The sequence below is a fragment of the Sciurus vulgaris genome (assembly GCF_902686455.1).
Source record: "Sciurus vulgaris genome assembly, chromosome: 16".
In the NCBI taxonomy this organism is placed as follows: Eukaryota; Metazoa; Chordata; class Mammalia; order Rodentia; family Sciuridae; genus Sciurus; species Sciurus vulgaris.
In genome coordinates, this window is record NC_136477.1 from 21,550,798 (window position 1) to 21,563,997 (window position 13,200).

At 46.1% G+C, this 13,200-nt stretch overlaps 1 protein-coding gene and 1 long non-coding RNA gene across 10 annotated transcripts in view; both read left to right on the forward strand.

Moving 5' to 3' along the window:
* ZDHHC3 (zDHHC palmitoyltransferase 3) overlaps nt 1-13,200 on the forward strand; it is a 53,726-nt gene that overhangs the window by 17,525 nt on the left and 23,001 nt on the right. For all 9 annotated transcript variants that reach the window (XR_013759959.1, XM_079115465.1, XM_079115466.1 and 6 more), the window contains one exon: nt 10,510-10,634. Coding sequence is in view for 8 of the 9 variants with exons in the window: in XM_079115465.1 (XP_078971591.1) it covers nt 10,510-10,634 (125 nt within the window). In the remaining variant the exon portion in view is untranslated. The remainder of the gene's footprint in view (nt 1-10,509; nt 10,635-13,200) is intronic.
* Nucleotides 1,671-7,858, forward strand: LOC306646782. Its single transcript, XR_013759967.1, has 2 exons — nt 1,671-7,553; nt 7,628-7,858. It is a non-coding gene; the product is annotated as an uncharacterized lncRNA (long non-coding RNA).

Consider the following 13,200-nt stretch of genomic DNA (forward strand, 5'->3'; position numbering starts at 1 on the left):
AAATGGTCTGGGTTGGTGGTAATGATGGGTGTTGAAGGAGGGTAGAAGTTGGACAATGACAGGTGGTCTAGAGCCCCTGAGGATTTTAAACAAAAGAGTGTCATTTTATGAGGATCGCTCTGGCAGTTGTGCAGAGGAGCTCTGATGGGTGGAATAAAATGAGCAGTCATGTTTGTTGAATGTCTGCTCAGTAAGAAGTTCCTTTCTGAGCAGTGAGAGCAAGACAGACAGAAATTTCTGCTGTCTTGAAGTTCACATTCTAGTGAAGCAATCTGGCAGCAAAGACATTAATGAATGACATTATTGTAATGTCAGGAGAACATAAGTGCTTTAGAACAGTGTGACTGGCATGATGTGATGACTTTAAAGGGGGATTACATTAGATCAGGGTAATTCAGGAAACTCTCTCCTCATTGTGGCCATTTGAGCTGACCTGGATGATGTGAAGCTGCAAAATCTATGGGCGGGGCCTTCCAGGCAGAGGAGAGAGTCGGTAAAACGACCCAGAGGCAGAAGCAAGCATGGCATACTTGAGAAATAGGACTAAGACCAGGGTGACCAAAGCAGAGAATGTGGGGAAGGGAGCGGAGAGGGCTGCAGAGGCCATGTGTAATGTGCATTGTGCTCGCAGTGGAGGTCGAGGGTGGGATGAGTAGAAGCAGAGGACTAGAGGAACTATAGTAGTCCAGATACGTTGTGACAGATTTGACCAAGGTTGGGGCCATGAAGTTAGAGAGAAACCATTGGAGTATGTGTTAAACCACCAATTCTCAAGCCTGGGCGCATCATAGAATCCCTTCAAGAGCTTTTAAAGAGAACTGATGTGTGGGCCCCACCCTGAGAGATATGGCTCTAGTTGACCTAGAGGCAGGACCTAGGGTATTGGGACACTTACAAGCTCCCATGTGTCCCTCATGTTCAGTGAGGCCTGAGAACTGTTGAGAAGACTGGAGAATGGAGACTGATCAGAGAGCGTGCCTTCCAGAATCAGCTAGATCAGCTGGCAGATGACAGATATCCTTTATCGAAAGGGAAAGTTCAGGAAGGAGTGGATGCAGGAGGAGAACCCAAGACTTCTGTTCTGGCCAAACTGCCCCTACATTAGGTGCAAGCAGAGATGCTACTGTCCATCTAAGTGGACAGTGGATAGCCAGTCTGAGCTAGTAGAGAGCTGGGACCGGAGAGCAGAGTGTGGAGGTCATTGCCTAATAAATGGCCTGTGAAACTAGGGAGATGGATGTTGGACTGTGGAAGGGGATGTGGCACCCTGGCATTCTTGCTGCCCTCACATACCTGTATTCCTTTATGTACCGTATAGAAGTGTGCATTCTCTCCAGGGACCTCCTCAGGCAGCCCCTGGCAGTTGGATGCAGGACAGCATGATTCTCACTGTGGTATGTCACTTAGCTTCCAGTCCTGAATGGGTGAGAGCTGCTGACTATATCCCAGACACCAGTGAGCTTCTCATAGGTGTGTTTTGCTGGCAACCTCCAAAAAAACCAGGTCAACAATCAAAGACTCTGTTGAATAGCTACCATTAGCAAGGGAAACGATTCAAAGCATGTCCTACAGATCAGCCATCTCTTAACACCACCACCTGCTTTTCCATACTCCCAGCATGTGACTGACATCTTACTCAAAACCCAGTATGTAAAACAGAAGTGAAGCTGCAGAGTTGGGAGCCCAGATCTTGTATGAAGGCAGATCAGTTTGGGTCTTCTTATTAATACAGCAGGGATGTCTGTTTGAAACAAAAACTCACTGCAGAGCTCTAAGGAACTCCCTAATGATTATAATGTTTTTGTATCTCAAGAGTTCATATTGCCCATAATTTTTTAGGACAACTTACATCCAGAGAGTATAAACCATATTGTATATGATTTTGGTTAGCACCAAAAAAGAGAAAGAGAGAAGGAAGTCTCTTGAGTGATCACCCATCAGATAGTTACTGTCCCACTTCCAGGTTTAAAATTTTTATTCCAAATGTAGCATCAGAACAATTGTAACCACTGTGGCTTTCTAGACCCTTGAGCCCTCATGTACTCTAATGCAGCCATAGTTGGGTCCACACAGCTTGAGCAGAAAGGGGGAGAGGTAAATGACCCACAGATGTAAAAGTGACCCCCTCGGAGATGATTGCTGTCCTTTGAGAGGTAAGCCCCATAAACACAGGGAAGAAGACAGATGGACCAAAATGCAGGGCAGGCACCTCATTAGGCCTGGCCACCCACCTGGCCTGGCCTGGAAGCATGCAGATGTGGGCGAGGTTGAGTCGGGCTGGCATTTGATCTCATGATGCCCTCTCCTTGCCCTCTGTGAGGTTGTAATGTTACTTCCAGGAGCTTTCTGAGTTCCTGAAACATGTCAGGCGTTTAGCGGTCTCAATGACTCCAGTTGCCCTCTCAAAGACAGCCTGGACTCAGAAATCCTGATCTTAAAAACCTCTCCCTCCTTACCTGCTCCTAATTTCTCCATGTTTTCCAGCTCTAAAACATTTTAATTCTTCAGCCTGTGAACTCTCTCAGGAATCCTTAAAAAGTTAGATCCAGGATAATATCTGTCTCCCAGAAGATGCCTAAAGCTGAGAGACCTAACTTGTTTCTGATGATTCCAGCTGCCAGGAGGCTCAAAGCCAAGCATTGCACAATCACGGCAATTGCACAAAACCTTATGATCGCTTTATTTTTGCCCCTCCTTTCCTTGGACCTAATCATTTACTTAACTTCATAAATTATTTGAGAAAAGGAGGAATATAAATCCATTCAAATGTACCATATTGTTAAGGAAAAGAAAATTCACCTCTGCCTCCCACTACACCCCACATACAAGTCCCACCCTGTGAACACCTCACTGTAAACCAACCTCCATGACTGTCTTAGACCACTGCAGGCCACTGACTTTATTTCAGTTGCTGAAAGTCATCAGTGGACATGTTTGGAGCTTACTTCAAATGTGCAGTAGATATTCCCTTCTGGAGTCTCTGCAGCAACCTTATTGTACAGAGCCAGTTGGCAAGTACTTCCTCAGCTTGATGTGGGGCCTGTGGGAGGACAGGAGAATAACACATGGGCTCTCCTGGCTCAGGCCAGGTGCCTCACTTATCTCACCTAGAGGTACTAGCATATCCCTGAATCAGGTCAAGGGACTTACCTCAGGGTCCATTTGAATAGAGCGCCTCATTCTCTCTTACGCCAGGAAGCTTCTCACACCTGCCACTTAACAACCTGCCACTGAAACTCCTTTTGGCACCAGAGAGGAAAGTGACCAGTTTAGGGCTGCACTTACCTCCTACCTTTCTGTGGAGGAGACTGGAGGCTCATGGCACAGGCCTGCGGCTGGTTACCTTGTTCCTGGGAGAGTTGTTAGAGGGAACATTTCTGCCCAGATGTGCCAGTGCGCATGTGCCTGGTCCCCAGCTCCTAAAGCAGCATGAGCAACCTTTTCATTTTTGTTGCTGCAAATGGATGGTGGTGCTGAGTCCCTGAGTCCTTGAAATCATTAACTTTCTTTCTTTTTTCTTTTGTTTAATCTTCTCTTGTTGGCATTTTTTCAGAACCCGTCCACTGCTTTCCATGGACCTATCAAAGCAGACCTTGTCCCAGCCCTGTTTTAATTTGAGTATTAGCGTGGTATTAATATAGTTGTTGGCAGTGAAATAATGTGATAGCATCAAGGCAATCTTTAGAAAGCCTTTTTTAAATTACTTGTTAGAAGTATCTGATAAACCAGTCTACCTTCTACTAGAACCTATGTAGCATGGACTCTAGATGCGTATGGCCTGAATCTGGATCCTAGTGCTACCACTTACTAGCTGTGTTGTCCTGGGGAGTTGTTCGTCCTGTCTGCCTTAGTTACCACATCTGTAAAATGAGGGATATCATAGTCTCTACCTTATAGGTTTATTGTCAGAATTAGCTGACAAAGTACAGATTTGTCACAAAGCATTTGAAACTGTACCTGGCATATAAGCACTCAATGTCAGTTGTGCCATTATTACTCAGCTTGTGTTTACTGAATGGAGGCTTCTTGCCAGACCTTGGGCAATTTTCTGGGCTACAAGTTGAAAGACATTGTCTCTCCAGGAATATATATTCCGGTAGGAGAGATCGTGTGTAATTATATATGTGTGTCACAGTACATCCTCCAGGAATTCACAGTCCTATAGGAGAGGTGGTGTGTGACTACATGAGGTGTGCAGTGACACAAGTACAAACTCGGGGCACAAAGTTGATGGTTCTGCCTCAGGAAGAAGACAGAAAAGGGTTGTGAGGTGGGTGCAAGTGGCAAAGAGGTGACTGGCAGGCTTTGAGAAGGTGCTAACAGGGCTGTGGAGGCGGAAGAGGAAAGCTTGAAGAGGGCGTCCCTTTGAGAAACTCCAGGCAGGACTATAGCACTGGATCGGGTCCCAGGCTGGGCTGTGGCAGCCCCGTGTGCTCTGCCCAGAAGCTCAGACTCTGGTCCATGGTCACTAGGAAACGAGTAAAAATTTTAGGCCAGGAATCATGTGATCAGGCTCATGTTTTAGAATGTTTACCCTGGAAAATAGTGGGGAGTTGGAGTGTACCATACCAGTGAGAGATGGGAGGCAGAAAGGGCCAGGAGATTCTCTAATGGGCTGGTGCAGACGACAGTGGGGCTGAGGGAAGACCCTGACAGTGGTAGAAGGAGAGAAAGAAAGATAGTTAACGATTTCAGGACAATTGGGGGATTCAAGGTTTGGGTGAAATTAATCTGTTAAGAGTGGGTGGAGTCTGGAGCAGAGTGAGAAGAATTGAGGGTAACTACCAGGTTTCTACCCTGGGTGACAGAGTAGATGGATGTGCCAAGGTCCAGGGAAGGGAGACTTGGGGACAATTGGGGAACAAGTAAGTTGGTTCCATTTTAGCAGTGTGTGTTAAATTTTGGAGGTTTTGTTTTATTGTTTTGGTTCCTATTGGACAATCAGATATTGATCTGTGTAGATGCAGAAGTCTGAGTTGGAGCTAGTGATTTGAGCATCATCACTGCGTAGTGTAGAGGAAGCAGGGGTCAAAGGCACGAGTGTCCAGGAGATAGTGTAGAATTGGCAGGGCCAAAGGCTATTGGAATCCTGAGGAACACTAGTGAGTGTCCAGGATGGGCAGGAGCGTAGAGCTGGGGAGAGGCACAGCTTCCCACAGATACAGGGAGGGACTAGACTTAGAACAAGATGCTGAGGAAGATGAGAGCTGAGACTCCACCTTGGCATTTGGCCACAGGAAGTTGCTTATGACTTATGAAAGCAGTTCCCCGGGGTGGAGGGGACAGGTGCCAGAGAGCAATGGACTAAAGAGCAAGAGCACATGCTTGGAAAAGCTTAGCCACAAAGCAGGATAGCACCAAGAGGGGAGAGCTTGGGAGACTGAGACGGGAGGATGGCAAGTTTGAGGCCAGCCTGGGCAACACAGGGAAACGTCGTCTCAAGAAGGAAGGAGGAAAGTGGGAGAGAGATGGGTCAAGGTCAAGGTCAAGGGACATACTGGAAGTTTGGACTAGACACTAAGGGAAATGGCTGATGAAGACATATCATACCTCCTGCCACACATGAATACACTACATTCCTTTCCTCTATGCAGAGGTACAAAATGCAGATAAGCTCTGACGACTTCTCACGATTCTGTGAACTAAATTAACCACATTTGAACTGATGTGTATTTTGTGTATTTTGGAAACATATTTACATTTTTATAGATCTATAGATTTTGAAAGTGTTTTTAGGTTACTAGGTACCAAGAAAAAAGATTAGAAGAATATGCTTCAAAACAGTAGTACATACCTTGGGTGAATGATTTAAGAGTGGATTTTTCCTTTCACTTTCTCATCTATATTTCCTTTTTAAAGATCATGAACAAGTATATATTACTTTGGAAATGAGAAAAAAAAAATCAGTACCTTTGGATCTACCAGGCTGAGGTAACGTGGGAGCTTCAAGACTTCCCTGCAAGGTGTGGGGGGAAGGGCTGGTATATCTCAGTGACAGAAGTGGCAAAAAGTCTCATCAGGCCTTCCTACTTGCCTCCCTGCCGTCTCTCCAGGAGAGTACAGAGAAAAATTTCTTACTATGAACTGATAAGTTTCCACAGTTCTAAAATCTGTGGAAATGTGTGCAGAACAGCATCTTCCTGAGTGAGAGACGGGAAGGAAAACTTCATCTGTGACTGGAAAGTTCTTTTGTCACAGACCACTGTCTCAGGGGCTGGTCCAGCTGGTCTCTGACTCTGAGAGATGGGTGCAGGTGGCTGGGCAGGTGGCTGGGCAGGTGGAGCTTTGTCTGGATGGGGATGAGCCTTCTGGGAGCTTTATGCAAATGGAATCACAGTAGAGAGGCAAACTTTCAGGAAGACTGACCTGCTAAGATTGGCTTTGACCGAGGTCTGAAATAACCTGCGATAATGAGAGTAGCCAGTGAGACCTCCAGTGCCTATTTACAGAGGGATTTGTCTTGTGTCCCTCAGGGTAACTGGGAATATTTTAAAAACTGGATCTGCAGGGGCAGGGGTCCACCTGGGTCTGCATTAAGGAAAGCTGGGTTCCATTGATGCTTCTTGGGAAAATAATGTCTCTGTACTTTTTCCTTTGTATACATGACAGTAGTGACTTTCAGCTGCATTTTATGATTTCGGGATAAACAGGTCATACAGTTGCCCAAATGCAATTAGTTTTTAAATTCTCTTTAAAGAGATTTGTGAGACCCTCTCCCTTAGCCAGATTTGGGAGTTGGGGGTTGCTTAGATGGCTCAAAATGAGACACTATTAGCACTTCAGTTGCAAATGGAAAACCATTCATATTTCTACTTTAGGTAGTTCCTTCTTGAGGTTTATTAATTTATTCTGTGTTTTCAAGGATTTTTCCCTTATTGCACAAGCTACATGTTCACAATAGAACATTTAAGAAATATAGTCAAGAAAATAAAAAGTACTTGTGATCCTACAACTCAAGGCAATCACTAATACTTTTGCATGTGTCTTTTTTTTTTGTTCCTATTCATGTGTATGTATACACACATTTGTATGACTATATAATTTATTGTTGATGTTTCTCATCAATTAAAATACATATTTGCTCTCAAAAACTACATTGTAAATGACATTGTACATACCATATGTTCCTTGCCCACCAAAGTTGGGTATTTGCTGTCAAAATTTCTGTCATAGGCTTTTCTGACATCTGACCATATTTTGCAGGACACATTTTTTCCTCTGTTTTTGAACTTTTAAAAGGAAATTTAATGGAGTACCTAAGGGAGTTGAAAGGGCATGAAGGACCTTTTTTCCACCCCACTTACAGTCCTTGAGCCCCCACCAGGGAGATGAGCATGTGTGTGAACAAGTGACCCTGTGTTTTCTTGTTGCTTCTTTGAGGTTCCTCATCCTCAAGCAAACCAACGGGGGAGTGACATTACTCCAAACAGTAGCCAGCCAAGTGTTGCACATCTCAGGAGTGAGTAGGTCCTCAGTCAGTAGGAGAGCCTCAGCAGGGGGGACTTGGGGACCCAGCAAAGAGCCTTATGAGGGACAGAAAGGCCAGGAGTTCTGTACTCCCACATCTGGGCTGAGGCTTAAACTGGCTTCCCTCCTAGGTGTCCCTCTTCTGTATGGCATCCACCAGGATCCTCCTGGCCTTCTGGGATCCCTCTCTTCAGTCCTCCTGCCTCATTGTCTGTGCCACTTGTCCACCCACCAGCTGTTGGAGGCCCTGAGGTCCCATTACTTCTCTGTGTTTCCCCAGTGCTTGGCACAGTGTAGGCTTTCAGAACAGAGTTGTTGGTTGATTTGTCTCTGCAGTCGCCTCAGCTGGACTTTTTACCCCCATGAGTCATTTCCTTATCAAAAAACAAAACCACAGTTTCCTTGCATTCTCAGCATTGAAGATTTTTGTTTCTTCTGTAGCTGTTCCCTTCCCAGAGTCATTCTTCTGTAGGATAGGTTCTGTGACTTCTGCCCTGGAGCACCTCATTGACTTGTGGCTGTTTGTCAGCCCCACTCTGCAGGAACCAGTGAGCTCTGTCTGAAACCCTCACCCTAATAATCCACACTGTCTTTCATTCTGGGCCCTGCTGGAGGTTTATAAAGTGCAGGTGTCTGGGCCCTGCCCCGGTAGTCCGCATGGTATTGCTGCAGCAGTCTAGGTGTCTTTTTTGAGCTGCAGTGTTGATGCCAATGCTGGATCCAGAATCCAGGCTACCGTATGCCGAGCACTGTGTATGGCATGCATCATCTGAGCTCTTTCCATAAACTGTCTGTGTGGTTTGACCTTCATGGTAATGCTGGAAATTAGGTAAGATGAATCCTGACTCACTGGTTAGAAACTAAGGCATAGAGAGGCCCACCTGCCAACAGGGACACCAATGGCAACAAGTGTGGAACTGAAATCTAAAGCGGGACCAGTGGAGTTTCAAGCCCATCCCTCACCCTCGTTCTGTGCCACAAGGTGTCCTTCTCTTGTGCTTCTTAGACCCATATTCCCAGCCATCTTCCTGACATCTTTTCCTGGGGGTCCCTTGGGCACTTCAGACCCAGCAGGCCCCAGCCGAACTTGGCTGCTCTTCCATACAACTTTCTTCTCTAGTACTCTCATGGTGGCTTAAGGGTGCCTCTGTTTACCATCTGCTAAAAATCCCAACCTTATATGAGTGTTCCCTTTCTGTCAGCCTCTGTATCACCACAATATTAAGGTGGTTCTGTACTACACCTTTTGTAAGTTCATGTGTCTGAACTTTCTCTCCATTTCACTTCCATCCTCTTAATTTAGTCCTTCCTTACTGGACTGTCAACAGTACCCTCCTAAGTGGTCTCTGGGATTTTAATCTCTCCCTTATGTGGTCCACACAGCACAGGCAGGCAAGCTCTATTCCTGAAGCATTGGTGTCACCCAATTGCTCTGGGCTGCCTATGAAAAAGAAAAACAACCCAGCCCACCCTTAGGTCTGGCATTGAGCACTCCACATGGGCTAGCCTCCCTGCTAACAGTGCACACCTGGACTCTGGTCACTAGTTTTCTCTCCATCTGCCAAGTGTGCTAGGCCCACTCGCACCTCTGCCTTTGTGCCTGTCCCCCTCTGCTGGAATCTGATTTCTCCCATAACTCTTACTGGAAAACCTTGTCGCATTCCTCTGGATAGCCATTAAACATCAATTTCTTAAAACTTAAAGCTTTTCTGATTCCCCTAGTCAGTTGGCTATGCCTCCTCTGTGCTCTCTCAACATAAACAACTTCTGCAACAGGTAACCCCTTTATCAGAATTGTTTGTCAGCTTGCAAAAGACCATGAGCCTCCTGGAAATGGATTCTCGAGTCCATAGCCATGAGCATGGGAACACAGGGCTCAGCGCCAAGTAGGCACTTGGTGAAGGTTGGCTCCCAGACCCTGCTCCAACTGTGCACTGCCAGTTTCCTTCTGTTGGGATGGGTGCAGAGCAGCAGCATATTCTGATGGCTCTGCTGTTGGTTATGCCCAAATGTGGACAGCTAGAACAAGAACACCAAGTGTTCTCAAGCATACTAGCCAGATGGAATAGCAAATCAGAGGGTAGCCTAGCCAGATAGCAAGTCAGATACCTGAGGCCAAGGCTCCCTGTTGCTTGTGAATTTACTAAGGAAAAAATACAGCTTACCATCCTTCATAATAATAGTGCTGATTGAAAGTAAAATAAAATAAAATTTGATTCCAATTTAAACATAACCCATTGAAATAGAGAGCTGCACATTTTGGTCTGGGAAAACCGGACTGTTAGATGTGATGCTTACCAATGAAAATTCACAAAGGCAGATGCTATTAACAGGAAATTTAATGTAGACCAAAAAAATTATGAGTCATATTGTCAGTGTAATATTTAGGCAAGATTGAATTCAATGAAAACGATGTTAGCAAAATTAAAATAGAAAATAACTAGGAACAGGGTCTGGGGTTGTGGCTCAATGGTAGAGTGCTTGCCCAGCATGTATGAGGCACTGAGTCCAATTCTCAGTACTGCGTATAAATAAACAAAATAAATGTCCATCAAAACTAAAAAATATTTTTAAAAAAAGAAAGAAAATAACCAGGAACAATAGAACTGTTCTTTGTAGAAAATTGATCAAGAGATTGATGTGGCCTAATGGCATTTCCTCAGAAAAATTCGTTGTCAATGAATATTCCTTACCAGGCATGGTGGTGCACACCCGTAAACCCAGCTCCTTAGGAGGCTAAGGCAGGAGGATCACAAATTCAAGGCCAGCCTGGATACTTAGTGAAACCCTGTTTCAAAATAAAATTTAAAATGCTGGGAATGTAGTTCAGTGGTAGATTGCTTGCCTAGCATGCACAAGGCCCTGGTTTCAATCCCCAGCACCACTAAATAAATATTAAGTAATCCTCACTGTTGATATAATTCAGAAAATAGAATTTACACATGTATGGTGGCTGCTTTGAGAAATGACTGTCTCCACTTTGGAGTGTTATGACTGACAGAACGGCCAGCACAACCCTGACACTTTTCCTCTTTCTTACAGGGGGCAGTGCCCAAAGGAAATGCCACTAAAGAATTTATCGAGAGTTTACAGTTGAAGCCTGGGCAGGTGGTATACAAGTGTCCCAAATGCTGCAGCATCAAGCCCGACAGAGCCCACCACTGCAGGTACACGGGCTGGGGCTCCCCTGTCTCCTCTCAGCCACCCTGCCTCCTGTCACGCACATACCCTGGAGTAACACACACTTCCTACACAGGTGTCAAGTCACAAGAGTTCTCAGAACATCCCCTGCTCTGCACATTGTGCATTTCCATCCTGGTCCCTGTGAGCCCACTAGGTTGGAAAGGGCATGTGATTTGGACTCAGGACATCTGCCCCAGGACTTGGCTCTGCCACACCTGGTGCAGGCCTTTGTTTCCATATATGTAAAATTGAGGGGACTCCTGATTTTCCTACCACCTCACAGCTTTATGATAAGGGGACCATGAGACAAAGCTTTAGAAAATCATTCTGTGAACATCTTATACTTGAAACAAACGGTTGCTCCGGAATAAAGACTTTCCTTTAAAATGAAACTTCTGGAAGTTATGGCTGTTGTAGAATTCAACCCCCAAAAATGTTTTCCCATCTTATCTAGTGAGTTTTCCCTTTTTGTTTTCAGATTTCTTTGTTGTTTTGAGTCTTCTTGATGAGAAGATGTTTAGATAAAAATCGTACTCTCTCATTACAAGGGAACTTTAAATGCCAAAATACAGAGGGAGAAATGTCACTGAGTCTCCTTTTCAGACCAGTGCATGTGGGGTGGGGAGGTGAGAGGCAAGAGGTCATCCTTGTCAGCCTGAGGCCATGGAGACACTTGGGTCATGTGAGAGGTCTGAGTGAATGGAAGGTGGCCTTTCCCTGCAGTCCTCACCGCCCACCTCTCGAGGAGGCTAGTCAGTCTCCAGGGTTCAAATTCCAGTCAGCTCCTTGGTTCTTGCTGTGTCACAGGCACCGAAGCCCTTCTCGTCCCATTATCGCTCATCGGATTTCTTTCTTTCATCCACCCTGACAGATAGGTATTCCTGTAGGGGTTACTCTTCCTGGAAAAGGAAACTGAAGCTCATGGTGGTTAAGTGACTGCTCTAAGGTCTTGCAACCAGTGAGTGCTCAAGACAGGATTAGGTCCTGCTGGTTCTGGCTCCAGGTCGTGGCAGGGTTCTTTCCACTAGAAGTCCAGTTTGGGAATGACTCATGTAACTGTATGTACTTGTATGTTTGTTTCTCTGTCTCTGAGAGAGAGAGCTCTGCAAGCCTGCCCAACTAGTGGTCACCTGCTCGAGGGTGAAGGAGGAGCTCGGCAGAGTCCTATGGCAATTGCCGTCCCCTGCGGGGTTTCTTTCTCAGGATCCACTTGCTTCTGAGGCCCACTTCAGGCTTGCTTCTTGTGTCTGAGACGGAAGCATCAGTCTAGCCTTTTCCTACCCCCTGGGGCTTTGGAGCTAGCTGCTGTCTAAAGATCACCCACCTTGCTTGTGTGGTTCCTCAGAGTAGCCCCAAGGGTCAGACCAGGCTGTGGCCTTGAAGTTGGAGAGGTCACTGACACTGTCTCCATTGAACTGTGACTCTTAGACCTCAACTTTCTCTCCTATAAGTAAGGGTTGTTCCTCCCTAACTTATTATAAGGATTAAATATAAAAAACTGCACAAGTTGCCCAGCTCAGCAAGCTGCAGCTACTCATTGAAAGAAGAATGAGTAGGAAGTTGGAGGTGAGCTGGGTTTATAAAGGCAGGACCAGAAACAGAGTTGTTAACATTACAGAAAAGAACTTTGGGGTAACCACAGTGGTTCTTCTCTTCTCTCTCCACACTAGGCTGCCTCCACTGCCTGGCATTTTCCTGCCACCTCCTTGCCTCACTCCCCGGGGTGACCAGGGAAGTGTTCTGGATGCTAGTAAACACATCAGCTTGAGCAGCAGGAGCTGCTGACTCAGATGAACAAGTGAGGCTGCCTATGTGTCGCCTATTCCTACTTCAGGAAGTGTGTGCTGACAGCTGCTCCTTTGTGATGGCACATGTGGCCCTGGCCATCTGGGGACCCACAGTTTGGAGAAACAGAATCCCCAGCACGTGGGACAGCCTGGCCTCGCTTATGGTTGGCTGAGCCCAGTCTGCTATGGTTAGAGAAGGTCGACGCTGGGCTTGCCTGCTCAGCGTGTACACTTGTTTGTCCCCAGCTCTTATTTTCTGTGTTCCCAATAGAGCCAGTTGAATTTGAGGCTGCCTCCCTATGCTCTGGTGGGTACCACAGATACACCCAGACCTTGAACCTGAAGGGTGTGCTGCCTTCTAGCCCTATAGTATGTGGGTAGGTGTCTCCCTCTGGAAGCACTTAGAACCCCAAGCTGCTTTCATCCTGGTATGGAGTCTCCCATTCATGAGAGCCATAGAAGCATGTGGAAATCCTCTGAAAGGAGCCATCTGTGCTGATGTGGATGGTCAAGGCATTAGGCTTATGCTCTGAGCTCTTCTTGGAAGAGGTGGAGACACCTCCTTGGCAGGTCAGCCTCCCCACATCCACATCCACACAGTGAGGCTAGACAGTGGTGGGCTGCTTTTTGCACCTACCAGTTTCTTATTGTTTTGTCTTTCTCGTTGTTAAGATTACTGATAAAGTGTATGTAGCACTGGTACTGCTTTTAAAGCAGTTAGCGCACATTAGAGATCAGGGTAATCCTGCTGAGGCCGATTGGA